At 45.0% G+C, this 16,054-nt stretch overlaps 1 protein-coding gene across 1 annotated transcript; it reads right to left on the bottom strand.

Annotated features, from left to right (window-relative positions):
* Positions 1-740: 740 nt before the first annotated feature.
* On the bottom strand, positions 741-12,076 carry LOC135385265 (platelet-activating factor acetylhydrolase IB subunit alpha2-like). The gene is made up of 5 exons (XM_064614473.1): positions 11,806-12,076; positions 11,545-11,634; positions 6,526-6,642; positions 3,269-3,391; positions 741-2,223 (listed from the first exon to the last, which is right to left on the bottom strand). Exons 1-5 carry the CDS (start codon positions 11,869-11,871, stop codon positions 1,939-1,941), a joined length of 681 nt encoding a protein of 226 aa, XP_064470543.1. The 5' UTR covers positions 11,872-12,076; the 3' UTR covers positions 741-1,938.
* Between the last annotated feature and the right edge of the window lie 3,978 nt (positions 12,077-16,054).

Genomic DNA, 16,054 nt, shown 5'->3' with positions numbered 1-16,054 from the left:
TCGTCGTCCATATGCCGCCATATCACTCCCCCACGCGGAGCGGTGATAATGTTGGAGATAACCACGTCTTAGCCTCAGGAGATGAGCGAGGATGACTCAGGACGAGATGCGTTACGGAAGGTATGGTGAGCACCATACGGAAAGCGCGCACAACACGGCACTCACTGCCGACACGTCATAGCGTAGAGTTGCTGAAAACGCTGCTGGCAATTTGCGACCGTGGCCGGCGAAGTAGCGGAGGGCGCTATCGAAGTCGATGCCTGGGGAGCCGCGACCGGGTGCACTGGAGCAAGAGCTCGCAGGGTCCCAGGGAGGGTGAGGCTGCGTTAGCCGTGGTGAGCGCCGAGATGGCGACTGTACAAATCGCGCAGTGGTGTCGGCTGCCGCGACGTACCGCAACCGGTAGGCGAGCGCGAGGCTCTGAAGTCGCGGGCGGCAGTAGAGGAGCGCCATGCTGCGGAGCAGATCAGCTCCATAAACGCCGCCTGTGTGCAGATGGGTCGTGTTTCGTCATATGGCGTGAGTGGTACAGCAGTCTTCTTGCCGGGCCGAGGAAGCCATCGGAAAATGTGCCCAGGTCAAGGAATGTGTTTGAAATTTAGAAAACGAAGGTAGGAGACTAGGTGGGCTGGATTGTTCACCGGACTGAGGTCAGCTGTCCGGGTCACCAAATGTATTCCCAGCCCTTCAATGTGGCTGCATTGCATTAACATCTTATTGAGTACTGTCGACAGCCCGCAAACTTTTTCAATGAGAGCCATCTCTTAAAAGCATTTATTTTAACAATATACTTCAAGCAATGCAGTTTCATCAGAAAAAACAAACACACACTGTACAATGCGCAACATTCATTCAACACGTCTAGTACAGAAACACGCCGATGCTCCTCACATGTCTACAACTGACAAAGCAGTCTACGGTGGCTGTCAAGCTACTGTTTAGATTCTACAAGGCATTTTGTGTGTGAGGAAAATGCATGCACAGTTTCTTCCTATGCTGCAGGAATACTTATTAGCTTCATATAAATAGGCCTGGCATTAAGAACAACCTAATATATGCTTTATCACCTAGTCCTCAGCAAGAAGGAACACACAAATATCCACAATGCTTTACTGGTACACACTGTACTGTATAATCAGTCCTCATCATTTTCTGTAATAAGGTCAGGCAAGTTTTGGCAAGCCACGCAACTTGTTCATAAACAACTGAAAAATTTTGCTTGTGCCATGAAAGCACTGAATGAATAATAATGTGCTGCTGTTGTACCAGTGTTTGTGATTGTGCACAACATGATGGTCAACATGTGCAACCTCATCAAACAATGCATTGGTCATCCACTGTGCCATAAGTTAGATAAAAGGAGGTGATATGCTTCCACCACTTCTGTGAGATAAACGATGCAGAATCTGAACTACACAAAAGGAGCTCACAAACCTGCTCTTCAAAGAGCTATCCTCTAAAGTGTAGCAAGCAGGATAAGTAGGGTCCACGCACCCAATAATTTGCTATGCGGTCACCAAACTGATGGCATGCTCGAAGTTGAAAAAATACCACGTGTATCTCACAAGACATCACACACCTTCAAGGCAGCAATTACTGTGCACACACAAAAAAAATTTAGTGCATTTGTTTGTTAGCACACAGCTGCATGTGCACGCTAAATTTCTGGCTTGCCAGAGGAAAGAAGAAATTTTGTAACATTGCAACAAAAACAATATGCAACATGGGTATGCTCAACCCCTTGTCAGAGAGTAATCGTAATTCTCGATGTGTCTCTATAAAAAAACATCACCAGAAACATGGAATGGGCCTCGCATGGCTACAGTTCATGCAAGATTCTCAGGAAACAAAAATGTACATAACACTGATGAAGAAGCTGTGCTACTCAGGCAACTGTGAATATCATCAATGAAACAGAGAAATATGGTGGCTCAATGTCTACAGATCACCAGAAGCATCTCCTCCAGCACCAGATGCCTCACGCAGAAGCTGCTCTACCAGGTCAGCAAGTGGGGTGAAGGCAGTGTTGTATCCCTGCTTGTTGAGGTGCTCAAAGTCAAACAGGTCGTGGCAGTTGATAGAGCCGTCCTGTTGGACAAACCCAGGGTCAAGGTCCACGAGCTGTACATTGGGCTTGTTCTTCAGGGAGCGACTCAATAGGCTATTCACTTCTGCCCGCTTTTCACGTAAAGGATTGGGAGCTGGCCCACAAGGAAGCAGTTTCTGTTGATAAGGAATAGAGATAAGAATGAGGATTGCTGCACATTTCATAAACCTATATTCGAAAAAGTGCAACGGAAGGTACTGTGTGGCACACCACTGTCTGAAATCTCCAGCCCATGGCAGAGCAGTCCATCGGTAGTGTCGCGCAAGGGGGAACGATACCAATACAGTCTCCGAGGGAAGGCCACGCACATGCCACGTGTCGGGAGTGGTAATCGTCGGATACTCGGTGGCGTGCACTAGTTAGAGCAGTTGAGCGCGGCTAGCACGGCCTCCCCTAGGATATGGGATTGGTACAGTCATGCGCAACATCGCTGATAGGGGAATGCTCCGTCACGGGTTGGAGATTTCAGACAAGCGTGTCCCACACAGTACATAATTTTTTTATTGCGTGACGTGAACATGCCACCTTCAGGAACTGTAACACCCAAAATATTCCTTTTGGGAAGTGTGTATTTCCTGAGAAACTCAGTTTACAAGAGTGTGCCACAGCAGCAGCGAACTGCTCCTCCCCAGCTCCTCCTGGCTTCCCAGCTGCCCCAGCTCCTCCTGGTGTGTCGTGACGTCAGATCAGAGGAGCACTTTCCTTGGTGTGGAAGGAAGCAAGGAGATGGGTCGACTGCTCTGCTTCAGACAGAGGACAGGCAGTGCCACATACAACAGCAAAAAAAAAAAAAAAACACAAAGGAGGCAGCCTTTCTGAGCTGCTAGATTGAAAGCTCTTTCTACGCACTAGGATTGCATGCTACACTCCTGCTTTTTGTGTGAATCGTGCATCCAAGGGCTCGACATCCCAATTTCTACTCGTGACCTCTTTTTTCCTCCGAGCCCTTCCATTCTCATTTAAACCAATGTCTGAAACCACGCAATTACATACGGCCCTGTCCTATGACGCTCAAATTCCTGTCTTTCTTAATTTCGCGTGAGTACTGCGAAGTCACTATGGCTTTGTGCAAGGTAAAATATGCAGTAAGCAATAGTGATGCCATATTACCCTGGAAATGAGAGAGAAAACAAAATGGGAGAGAAAACATCTGACACTTACGATGACAACCACTTGTGCATTTGGCAGCCTCTTAGTTATGGCACTCACACAAGCGTCAATGCCTTCTGCAACCATCTCCACTGTGTCACTGTAATTGCTGGAGCCCACTGAGAGGACCACCACCTGTGCAGAACAGTTACAAATCAGCGTCATTAGGATATGGAAACGTGGGTAAGCATAATGCTTGGCACAAGTATGCCAGTCTTATTTAATTAATTTTATTACTGTTGGGACCACACTGTTTACGAGCAATGGGCAGGAGTGGGTATGGAAAGAGAAAAGAGAAACAGTGGAAGGACACTGAAGATGCACAAAACGGGCATCAAAAATTTGAACAACCTACTGAAGCACCTGCATTAAGATGACAATGTTTATATGTATCTGTATTTATTACAATAAAGCATTCATTACACCTAGCATTCATGTTGAATTATTTCATCTAATCCTAAACATATTTGTTATGAATTACATCACCAAATACTAGAATCACAATTCCCCAATTAAACGATAGTGCATAAAAAAACTATCTTCATACAGCTACTCTCAAACCGCAACAAAATTGTACTGAAGGGAAAGACTCGGGTACAGGATGATAGTGTGTGCTTTCCATGTCATGTACTGTAAACATATTTTTATTCGCTATGTATTAATTTTCGTGAACCTCATTTGGGAAGTTATTCACAAGCACTGTATTTAATTTTGCGATTCCAGGTCTGCTTCGTTCCGCAGGATCAATGTCAAGCTCTGTTCTCGAGTAGAATTTTACGCGATTTTTTAGCGGTCACGAAATTCGCGAAAATTAATACACCACAAATAAACATACGTTTACAGTAGGTAGCACAGTAGGTCAAAGCAATAGGTGTCCCAGAGCTTCTCTGGGAGAAACTGCAGGAGAAATTAAGTGACATGCAATCCCCTGTCAACAAGACTTTTGCCAAAGGACATAACTATCACGAAATCGAACATGACATCACAGGTCAGGATTAAAGGAACAGTGAAAACCTCTACGTAAAGTTTTCATCTTAGGCTACAGCAGGCTGCACAAGAAACAACAAGCATTCAAGCACAAAAACAATGATCGCAGTTAACTTCCAGCACGCATGTGTCATTCATGGGTACTTGCTATGCTGCTCCTACATCACACTGTTCTCCTTGAACCAGATCGTGCCACATCTTCAAGATCACACTGCTCTGCACAAAGCTGATTTGTCACTGTGTTTTTTGTAAGTTGAACTGTGATAAGACAATGTTGCTCCTTTAAGGTGCCTCCCTTAAAAGTCAGAGGGCAGCAACATCTGTGGGAATACATGTCTCGGTAGACTGTTCCATGATATCACAAATTTTTGTGGGTGCCTACACTATTTCATTGCAAAGGTTAAGCTTTAATGGCTTATATCATACACACAATAGTCTAACAAAAGTAAGTACCGTAATGTCCAGTGTATAACACACATGTTATATGGCAAAATTTGGCCTCCAGGCCCCTCCTGTGCGCATTATATGTGTATTTTCTACTGCGGCAGCATGCTTCAATTCGTAGATTGCGGGTTCAAACCCAGCCGAAGGAGTCAGCAACTTGTTGGCAACATACAGGTTGCTTAGACGCACAGTCTTCCACAACAGACCTAAACACGGTGTGCCAAGATTTCGAGACAGGATAAACTGTGGTGTGGCTCATGATCATTGTTGTCTTGCAGCGTAAAGCCATGAATTCTCATGATTTGTTATCATGTGACAATTCATCTCAACATGGCACTTCCTTGCTTCCTGGGCATTACCACAGACTGGCTGAGCTTGTGTGTGTTATATGACAAGGCACATTATACACAGCACTTTTATTCTAGTCTTTGGTTTGTGCGCGTTATTGGCTGGAAGTTACAACAACTGGAAGGAAATAAGTGAAAAGCACTAGTAGTGTGTATAGCAGCAGGATCCAGGCAATGACAACTCGCTCCGTCTGATCTTCATCGCAGCGTCACACGGCGTGAACGTGTCTCCCTTTGTAAAAGAACGTAGCGCTTTGACTCGTGTCCCATTTTACCAGGCGAACGCAATAAATGTGTAGCACCAGAATGTCTCTGCGACTGCCTCAAGTTTATCACACAGTTAACGAAATACAGATGCACAGGGCAGTGATAACGCAAGACTGTGAACTACGGTAACATATTTGTTCTCAGATGCAATATAATCTCTCCTAATGGCTCTGTGTGGGCAAAGGTATCACTGGCGCAGCAGTCTGCCACAATGTGGTAGTAGCGTCAATTTTTGCATATCGTACGTTTTTTTTTTTACTTCACTTTTCAACACGTGGTTACCCTGATATACGTACATGTAAAGACTGAGTATCATATGTAGTAACTGCAACTGCTTAATGTACAAGAAACAGAAAACGGAAATATAGAAACAGTAATGAAAATATGCGTGTTACCTTTCCCTTCTAGCATTCAATTGCCTCGTTATCTTGAAAAGATGCATAGTTTGATTCATTGTGATTCATGTACTTCCTTGTTAAATCGAGTTTTCTTATGCACTTCCGAACACAAATGACCAGTATTAGCAAACTGGCTGCCACAGTGTTTCTGACTACAGTGGGTGTGTCTCATTTATGTTGGGCTTTGTGTAGTTATATCAGCCTGTTGCACCCCATTTTATGTCCCCGTAACAAAGAAATACTTGCCTACCTGTACTGACTGTTACTGATCACCCACAAAATCAAGATGAATCACTACATTTTGTTCACTTATACATAACGATGTTTAGCAAGCAGTCTTACTACCAAACAGTCACGACCTAATTGAGTATTCCAACCATGTCCTAACATGCAACTCCTATGGAGGGTCCCTTGTGCATGGTCTACTAGGAGAGCTGAATATTGGCATGCGGGATCTCCATCATGATTGGACATTCGAAATTTGAATTGTGAACGGCAGAAATAGGAGCACCGTCATAGCAGACGACAGGTATGGTGCAGCTGCCCCCAGTGCGTTTAGAATGACAATGATTATCGAGTTACAACTTTTGGAAGGACACATACGTGGCGGGACATGCAATACTTATACAAAAATCCTAACCTAAGGTTCAGTACAAAGTATTGCAGCAACTGAAAAACAAAGAAACGGCCCTCTGGCCAGCACCACCACCAGTGTCCAAATTGTGGTGCTGGGGAGGGGTGCAAATGACATGGTCGCTATAATCTAGAGGGTCGTGCACACAGCCACCAATAAAAATGTGTCTTACGGTCCAGCACAACTACTGACCTTGGGATTTACCCCTTCCAGCTCTCCATTTTCGATCCGCCAGAGAACATGCTGTGTCTGGTCGCTTGGAATGCCAAAGTTAAGACAGTGGAGTGGAGCAAATTTCTTTTCCCAAACCTAGGAGAACCGTAAAAGAATTAGGCTTAGTGAGAAACACAGACTGCCAAGGTTACTCTCAGTTGACTCAAATTCATGTCTTCAGTGATAGAACATGACACATAAGTTGCAGCAAGGAAACACGGACAGGAGGTTAAGAAACACAAGAACAGGACGTCTGCAAACTCTCAACTAAGTTTATTTTTGTCTGTGTCCTTGCTGCAACTTATTTGATATAGTGTGGCACCAACCACCCCAGTTTTTTCCAGTAGCTCTATAATGGACCACTATCTCTAATCGTGACACACCCTAGTGGCTGTTCAGCAATCTACTCTCATCTCACACCAAAACAAACCTAGACCTGGCTGAGCCGAGATGCTGCGTGGATCGACAGTCAAGAGCACATGACTTCACAGATAATGTTCTGCAGTACCTTCACAGTCGTAGAAGACACACACGTCCTCTCGAGCAGTTGCATTCTGAAGCAGTCCATGGTCATGTGTCGCTTATCCATAACTGGGTTAAACGGAAAACTCACTTTTCAGTCTACGTGGTCGGGAATGAACTTGCTAACATAAATTTTTATCCAGAATTTGTTATCCGTATCGAGGTGTGTGGTACTGACACAATAATCCACAACCGGTGCCATTTTGATTCACTCAATGGAAACGTATCAACAGTCTCAGTCCTTGGCATTTGCTGGCGTTGAGGAATATAGTCTCCTAGATAACCCTTCTCTTTGTGGTCAGTCACTATAGAATGGTGAGGACAGACAGTAGGGATGTTTCCTGAGGAGCGCAAGAGGTATCCGATTCCTACTGGACACAAAAAGCGATATGCAAGCATTGCTGTCTAAACCATGTGAGGCTATTTTTAGCTTACAAGCCTAAACTAAAAAAGCACCGAGTGCTGATGTCAGGGAACCCACGATCTAAGACATTCAGAAGTGCTGCAAGGATTAACTGCACACATCCCCACACTTGATATGCTTGTACAGAAACTTGTTATCCAGAGAATAGAGGATCGGTACTGAGCTGCCCAGATAAGCAAGACATGACAGTAGTTTTTGCCAGAGAAGGCAAACATCAACAAAATTAAAGGGGTAGTCTGTCAAGTGTGTCGCCTTGGTAGTATCGATTGGGGCGGCATCACTTCACAAGACTTCATCACGAAACCAAATCCTGACTTCATAGGTGTACTTCTACAAAAACTGAACGAATTGTGAGCCTATGTTTTTTTTCAGTAAATTCATTCTCTTCCATTTAGAATGTGTACGTCACATGGTCACATTCCCTCAACTGCCAGGAGCAATCTGAAACTTTGGGCGCATGCTTTGAATTGTTGGCCGTTGGAGTGGAAGCTGGTGGCAGGTAGCAGTGGAAACGGGTGCGCTAGTGTGCGCTTTCTATCAACCTGTGTTTTTTTAGAGTAATCAACCATAGAAATATTCTGAGTTATGATGAATGGGCTTGGGTGCGTGCGTGAACTGTTATGTCATTTTATATTGCACAGGTGTGTTAGATACCAGTTCCGGATACGCCAAGCAAGAGCGCACTGGTAAGAATAAGAATACTCGTATTTCTGCAGAGGTAGTCAGTACGTGCAGAAACCGGAATTACGGGATTCACATTTGATCGATTATTTTCAGGTCCTCCGAGGTGCAGAACACCGGAATTGCTTTCCCGGAAGCGTTGTGTACGGCGCACGTACGGAAATCCACATTGAAATGTCCCCCATGTCCCCCACTCCTTCCTGCTGTCCTCTCTTCATCTGTCCATGTCTATACGCCGCTCACAGCCACAGTTGCTTCGCGGCGCTAACACAGAATTAAAAAAAAAAAAATAACATTGAAATGCCAAGGATCCAGGCAAATATATAAAGACCGCCTGAAAGCCAAGCTTCATTCTACTGGAAAGCAAAAGGTTTGTTGCAAAGAAACCCTGTGATGTGTCTGTTAACTATGTAATTACACTCTTTGCAACGCCTGTGCAGTGATTTCGAGAAAAGCAGTGACATCACATTTGCATGTGTATGAATAAGCTTGATCGATACAGTGTTTCAGTTCCACTATCTGTGTTTGTCACTTGCTGACATCCGCCCTGTAAACTGGTAGAAAAATCAATGATAGACACAAGCACAGAACCGCGGCGCGCTCCGCCATGTTGGATAGGCATGAGAAATAGCATCCTCGGACGAATGCAATACCTGCCTCCCTATCCAAAATCATAATGAATCCGCATGCGCAGAATTGATCTGTAACCACTGGGGTTGTATTTGGCGATCCTGCCGCCCGAAAAACTTCCCCATCGCAATCTATGGGAGTGTTCTTGGCGTGCCTCAACCAGTCCATTCACCCGCAGTCTTCTGAACGCTCACTTGCTCTTAGCGCCGTCGTCCGGGTAATGAGCACAAAGCGTATGCTGTGCTTGTGTTTTTATTTTTTTCTTCGCTGCCACTTTCATGCTTGAAGTGGTGTCGTGCCGAAATGGGATTTCCGCTTGTCGCGATTCCGCAAGGAAAACGTGACACTATCCAAAGGAAGAAATAGCTTCGTAACATTGGTCGCAAGGGCTTCTATACAAACAGCCTTCTTTTAGACACATCAAAGGAAGTATGAATCTCACACCCTGAGCAGTCACACCCGTAGCACTTCCTTAAGGGTTATAACTTGTCCAGCAGTGCAATTCTCTAGTTAAACTAACTGTAAAGGTGACCTGCGACATAGCCAAAAGTACCACGTCATTTTCCTCCTATGTTATTTCAATTATTCCAGCATAAAATGAGCACAAACGGGCACGGAATTCACCTATTTCTGGAATTCCTATGGCGGCGAGGCGGGAAAAGGGCGTTGTGCGTATCGCGCGGGCCAGGCGAACTGAGGAGGAAATCGGGCACATGGAGGAGAGCGACGCTACTTTCCAATATCTAGGGACTTTAGTTGTGTGTAGTCAAATGCTTGTGCCAGACATATTTACTTGAATTACAATAGAGAGCAAACTTCCCTTTAATGTTTGCATGCGGTTTTTCACACTGCATCATACAGAAGCAGTTCACAGTACAAGTTTGTCCTCCTTTTTTTTCCCCCCATCTCATTTAAGAATACGCAGTGAAAAAATCCAGAGCCTAGGGAGACTATGAAAAACAGACAAATACACACGTCGTCTCCCTGGTCTCGGGGTTCCGTCATCATGCATTCTAGTCACCAGCTCACCTGGTCGTTAGCCATTCTTTCATTTAAGAAAGCACATTTGAAACCTTGCTATGGACTGGTGCAACAGCTTTTTTTTTTTTTAGTTTCCCAGCTGTGTCCATGGAAGAGCATGTTGATGTGACGGCACTGCGCTTAATCAATCCAAAGCAAACTGAAACCTAACTTCAAAATAAATAAAGCACACAGAATCTGCCCAGCAGCATTGTTCAGGGCTCTACATTTGTTTCCTCTACTACATGGGTTCTACCTCAACACTAGCTCAGTGCTTATGCAGCAATATGCTCGTGCACACGGGCTCCACGTTTGTTTCCCAAATATGATCATTAATAGGGGAGCACGGTGCATACTGCTCATGTACTGTCTTTGCCACCTCCAACCAACTTCCTGTTTCCATCACCTGCCTGTGATAAGAACAAGACTGTTAGAAAACAAGGGAAGCTGTATTGGATTTGCCAAGGTGTGGCACAACATGTGTCACCCAGCATGTGTCACATGAAGAGTGATGACACAAGAAAAACTAAAACAAAATGGTGAAGGGAAGTTCCCCAGAATGAGAGCCGCCAGTGGGGTGGCCAGGAAAATTTGACTGTTTGTCTGTGGCAGGCCTCAGGGAGCACTTTGCTTCTACCCTGGGGATTTTAATTATGTAGTGCTACACAAGTGCTGTAAACAACCATTTTAGGTTTTAAAGCCCTACTGGAACAGGACGGAGAGGCACATAGCGACCACGTGTTATGTACCTCATTCCGTCCTGTTTCAGCAGTGCTTTAAAACTATAATCTCGTACCAAAGGGGCCCAGTCCGCCTCATTTCAGGTTATTTATTTGATCAAGTTTAACAATCTGCTCATATCTACTGTCCAGTGGAACAATTTGCCACACCTCCCCCATATTCCTGATTTCCTTTCTCTCTTCTGTCATCCTAAATCACATACTCCCCGCCCGGAAGGTGTCTTTCTGGCGCTCCTTCAACTGGGCTTAGGGGACCAGAAGCCCTTGTCCCAATGGGAAGTTTCGTCTCCTGTCTTTCTTACTCAATGTCTAAGAAGGGTTCGAAACGATCTTGGAAGAATGCCACGGATGAATGGCCAAATGTTCCTTGTCACAACATATTTTCCTTTCTGTATGCCACATGTAATACCTCGCTTGCGAGGTTGAGTGTCATCGTCTTGGCGAGACAACCATTGTTTCCCTCGTTACCCGCCAGTTGGGCAACTGTCAAAGCGAGGTCATGAAATGGGAGATTAGTCAGAAGTGACGACACGACGAGGATTTCTGCGCACCGAGGTGCGCGAAAATTTATCCACAGGCCATGGACGTCGCTAGGTTTTTTTGTTTTTTTTTTGTCGGAGGAAGGGGGGGGCTCACAGTACGGGATCTGCTTCTAATTCTGTGCGTCGACTGGGCCCACAACTACATTGTCTTGGCTCAGAAACCATAAGTTTCTGGAACGTAGAGGAAAAAAAAAGGAATCATAATTTGTGATTGCGTTCCAATGGCAATGTTTACTTGCTGAAGCCAGGGGGGCAGTTGGGCGCCCCTGAGACAGGACAATCAAAGTGGCACTGTGAAACAGCACTTGCTGCAAGAAGCCGTACTCACGCCTCTCGAGGTATAACCTTCCACTTTTCATTCGAAAGCTCGTGAAAGGCGTGTGCATCCACAAATTGCATCAGCATGGCTGAGAACGCGTGAAGAAGTCTACTGAGTTACCTCAGACAGCTGTAGATATGCTATGGCGTGGTCCCCAATCATCACGACCTCGGGTTCTTTCTCTTGTCCTTCTGCCAGAAATGCCTTGTGCTGTCAAATACAAAAATAACGGCTGACCTTTGGCAACAGAGTAGCAGAAAGCGAAACAAGTCGACGAGAAAGCTCACAACGCCTATTGTCCCGAGGCACTGAATCATCTCAGCACCTTACGTACATTTGCGTAGCAGTTCTAAGAAGCAACGCGTAACATTTGTGTCTTACCATAGCAATCCATCTATTATCACCGAAGGTATCTTCCCCTTGCGTTGGGACAGCTGAGGCGCTCATGTCGAAAATGAAATGTTTTTTGGGCGGTATTGAACTTCTTGCGTTGAAGTGCTCGCTACAGCCGTGCCTGAAGGTGCATTGCTTTCCTTAGAACGTTTCGTTTTAAGCCACTGTGTATACTGGTTATACGTTTATACTGCAAATACAACATCAAGTGAAAACTTCAACAACAGTTTGCTTCGGGCTCCACGGCTCGACTCAACAACCAAGTTGTTGCATACGCCGGTTGTACGGTGGCGCGACTAACCACCACATTATTCGAATGCCATGGTATTCTTGATGTTAACATTTCCTTGAGTTTGAGGGGGAAAACACAGTTTTTTTTTTTCCCTCAAACTCAAGGCAATGTTAACATCAATTTAACACCAGCTAGCTTACCTGCTCCCACTATGTTTATGATATTCTTATTTACGTATCACTTCTTGGAACACAACAACATTTGTTGTGATGGTGTAGCATAACTTGACTCACGTATTTAAGTCACATTTAACGTATATAACAAGCAACATACGTGTTAAGTGTTCTCTTACGATGAAAGGATGTTAAAGTTTTGGTTTCGGTTTCTATCGAGCGCTAAGCACCTACAAGCAGTGTGTCGAACCGCTAAAAATACGTATTCGGTTCGGGTTGCTTAGATTTCGTTCCGGTTCAGTTCCGGTTCGGCCACGCCAAAAATGGAACCGGTTCACAAACCGGTTCGCGAACCGGGTCAACGTTACCATTTTATATCTCCCATAAAACTGCTTTTATCAGGAAATGCGTGGCGTTTTTAGTGGTTAGGTACTTCCTTTAGCGAGAGAAAGGAGAAATGGATGAACACTTGCAAATAGCGTCCACGCTGATGAAGCGGTGTGTCTTGCTACTTTCTGTTCCCCAAATCTTTTTTTCACACGCACAATGCCAGCAAAATACACTTAAAGGAAGCCGAATAAGATGGACAGGATTTTATAAAGACAACGGTACTTGCCGGCACACTGCATTCGTAGCGTGATTCTATCTGAAACCGTACTGAAGCATGTCGAAAATGAGTCTGCCAACCTTGCTCTGTCCGAGCTGACAGCAGACAGCAGTGTACCAGCTAATCCACAATACAAAGGCAATATGTCACGACACAGCTGCACTACCAGTAAACAGAACTACATTTACTTTTCAAACCACGACCAATCAAATAGGCACCGTTCTGCGTACGCTCCTTCTCCACTTCTCATGTGTCTGACTTGTTTAATCTTTATTGCTCACGTGTAAAGGGAAATGTTGGGCGCTTGCTTAATTACATATTCGTCCTATAGAGCTACGCAACTGGCCTACCCGATTACTGCTCCATTCGTCCGCGTGGCGCGTCCTCTCTGAAGAGCAGACGCCGCAGCGCGTGCGTGGTGCGCTAGCCGCGACGGTCACAAGCACAACTGCGCTTCAAAGACTCTTAAAGCATACCAACTATACGTCCTCGTTTGACTGCTAGGTGAAAATTTGCGAAATCCATGATATAAAGACCAATGTGTCCTCGTTCGGGGATTAAGAGGCACTTGAACTCTAATGCTGACTTCTTTTATGTCCAGACCGTTTTGTTGCGAACTGGTTACCGCTATTATTTTTTCCGGTTCTGCTCCGGTTCGGGTTCAACAGTGTCATGAAAATTGCGGTTCGGGTTCGGTTCCGTCAAAAATAGCAGTTCGGGTACGGTTTTCGGTTCGGGTTGCCTACAAGACTTCGACAAACTCAATTAATAACTGGCACATGTTATGCCCTTTATTCGTTTCCTGTCCTAGTGTCCCTGAAGGTAGAAAGAAGTAAGCATTTTCCATTGTTACTTTCAGGGGCGGATCTAGGGGTGGGGATCAGGATGTCCTGACCCTCCCTCAATTTCAGTCGTTACATAGAGCTTCAGGTGACCTTGGTGGTGTAACGGCATGCTGTCCAAGGCAGGACCCCCCTTCCCCCCACAGGAAAATCCTGGATCCGCCTCTGATTACGTCATACCAGTGACGTATGTAGTCAGACACTAGGGCTAAACCTCCCTTCTCCCCCCCCCCCCCCTCCGTCCCGAAACCGCACCAGTGGTAGTGCATTTGCGAGAAGGAAACGAGGGTGAAACCCTCCTTCCCCATGTCACGTTCCCGATATATTTTTCTGGTACACCTCTGTAACTCACTTCCCCACATGCATTTGGGTCATACTATTTTTTGCGGTCAGAGCTCTCGTACTTTTATGCAGTTATTCCAAGTTGTTGTTGTTGTTGCTCCTCAAGCGGGATGGCGGGATTCCAAGTAATTGGAAGCAGTCAACGATGTCTTTTACTCAGTGGCGTATCTAGGGTGTGGCAGGTGTGGACAGGTGCCATGGGCGCCAGGTGAACAGGGGCGCCATTATGTGGTCGGGTGTGAATGTGCCAGGTCGGGCACTTAACCTGAAACATTCATAAATGATCTAAAGCACCCGCCATTAGAGAGGTTATAGTGTGAAACCTAGTGCGGACCACACGACAACGCATCCCCAAGGACATCATGTTAACCATGTTGCCATGGGCGCAGGTAACTCTAGATACGCCACTGCTTTTACTTCATCATCTCTTTTTTTTTTTCTACTTACATCATTCCAATAATCAGTGATAGGCAAAGTAACCAGAATTTCAAGTAAAGTAGAATGTACCTGGCGTCAATGGTATGTGACCACATTTTAAATGTACTTAAAGTAATAGTAAAGTACTGGGAATTGTACTTGAAAGTACTCGCCAAGTGCAGTAATCCAGGCAAGTTGGTACATCTTGAAAAGAAAAGCTTGCAATATGCATGCAAAAAGCGGGACTATCGGAGAGCTTGTGTTGAGTTTGTGCTACAAACTCTCCGATAGCCTGGTGTCTTTTTTATATTTTTTTATTTTGCAAATGCATATTTCGGGGCCCAGCTAGACAGTGCTTGCCCACTGAGTATGAACTGTAATAAATGGCATAACTTCCGTTTACAGTCACAGTCACTCAGGCTATTCAGAAAGTTGTGATAGTGGGAAATATTTTTGTTTTCTGATTTTTTCCGGCCTGCATCTCTCGGTGTACTATGAAAAAGGAGGACAGCACTTCACTGTCTTGTTCAGAAATACTTCTTCTCGACACAAAACTTGCTTGATATTGTCCTTGTTTTTTTTTTTTTTTTGTCTTTGTATTTCCAGTTGGGCACTTGAGTACTTAATGGGACAACAAAGTGCACAATTTGAAGAGTACTAAAGTAAAGTACAAGTACTCAGAAATATACTTAAAGAATAGTAGTTGAGTGCATGATACTGCAAGTACTGCCTATCACTGCCAATAATATAAAAGCTTTAACCATAATGGTAATAAATATATATTCCATCAGCTGACTATATATATGGTGCTGTATAGAAGGACCGAAGTCACAGAACCAAGCCGTGAATCATGGAAGCAAACACACATAAGAATAGCACAGCTAAATTTTACGAATTTCTTCAGTACCTGCGCACTATAAATATTCACGCATATACAAACACGACACAAACAAGTGCAACACAACCATGGGCGTTCCCAGGATTTTTTCCAAAAAAAAGGGGGGGGGGGGCAAGGTGCTTCCAAGGGGGACAATTACGACAACGTGCACCACCCCTTTCCACCACTTTTTCTGGAGGCGGACCAGACTGTGCGGGTGTTTAGAGGTTACTATATTATGAAATCTGAGAATATAATCATGACAACCTATATGACACTAAACAGCGCACTTTTTCACAGGCGACTTTGGAGCTCCAGGGGGGCACGGCCTCCCCCTTGCCCCCCTCACGGTACGCCCATGAACACGACGGGGGAAAGAAAAGGAAAAAAGAAAGCCTCTCAGAAAGTTCGACGGAGTTCCATTCTTTGTAGTTCCCTTGATTATATGATCATGGTTCTGCCACTTATGCACTTTATATCACAGTGAACGTGCATCACCACTGAACATTCGCAACCCGCGTTCTCTGGAACTATACGACCGAAAACAAATTCGAAATTCACAAGACGCGCTGGCGACGGCCATCCGCTACGGGCCAAAGATATAGAGAACGAAATACCAAGCATGGAGCTCTCCAAATGTATCGAACGACGAAAGGAAACCGCAATTGATCCAGTGCCATGCCGATACCATCGCGCTTTTCTGCGGTCGTCGCAATGTAGCAATGCGCAAAATTTCGGCGGCATCGA

Source organism: Ornithodoros turicata, chromosome 2 (genome assembly GCF_037126465.1).
Source record: "Ornithodoros turicata isolate Travis chromosome 2, ASM3712646v1, whole genome shotgun sequence".
NCBI classification, from domain to species: Eukaryota; Metazoa; Arthropoda; class Arachnida; order Ixodida; family Argasidae; genus Ornithodoros; species Ornithodoros turicata.
Note: the sequence above shows the minus strand (reverse complement) of the source record. Positions and strands in the feature narration are given on the sequence as shown.

Coding starts and splice junctions, on each gene's coding strand:
- LOC135385265 (XM_064614473.1), bottom strand. CDS start 11,871: ATGAGCGCCTCAGCTGTCCCAACGCAAGGGGAAGATACCTTCGGTGAT. Junction 6,643..11,544: donor CATATCTACAGCTGTCTGAG/GTAACTCAGTAG, acceptor CGGTTCTCCTAG/GTTTGGGAAAAGAAATTTGC. Junction 2,224..3,268: donor ATGCACAAGTGGTTGTCATC/GTAAGTGTCAGA, acceptor CCTTATCAACAG/AAACTGCTTCCTTGTGGGCC.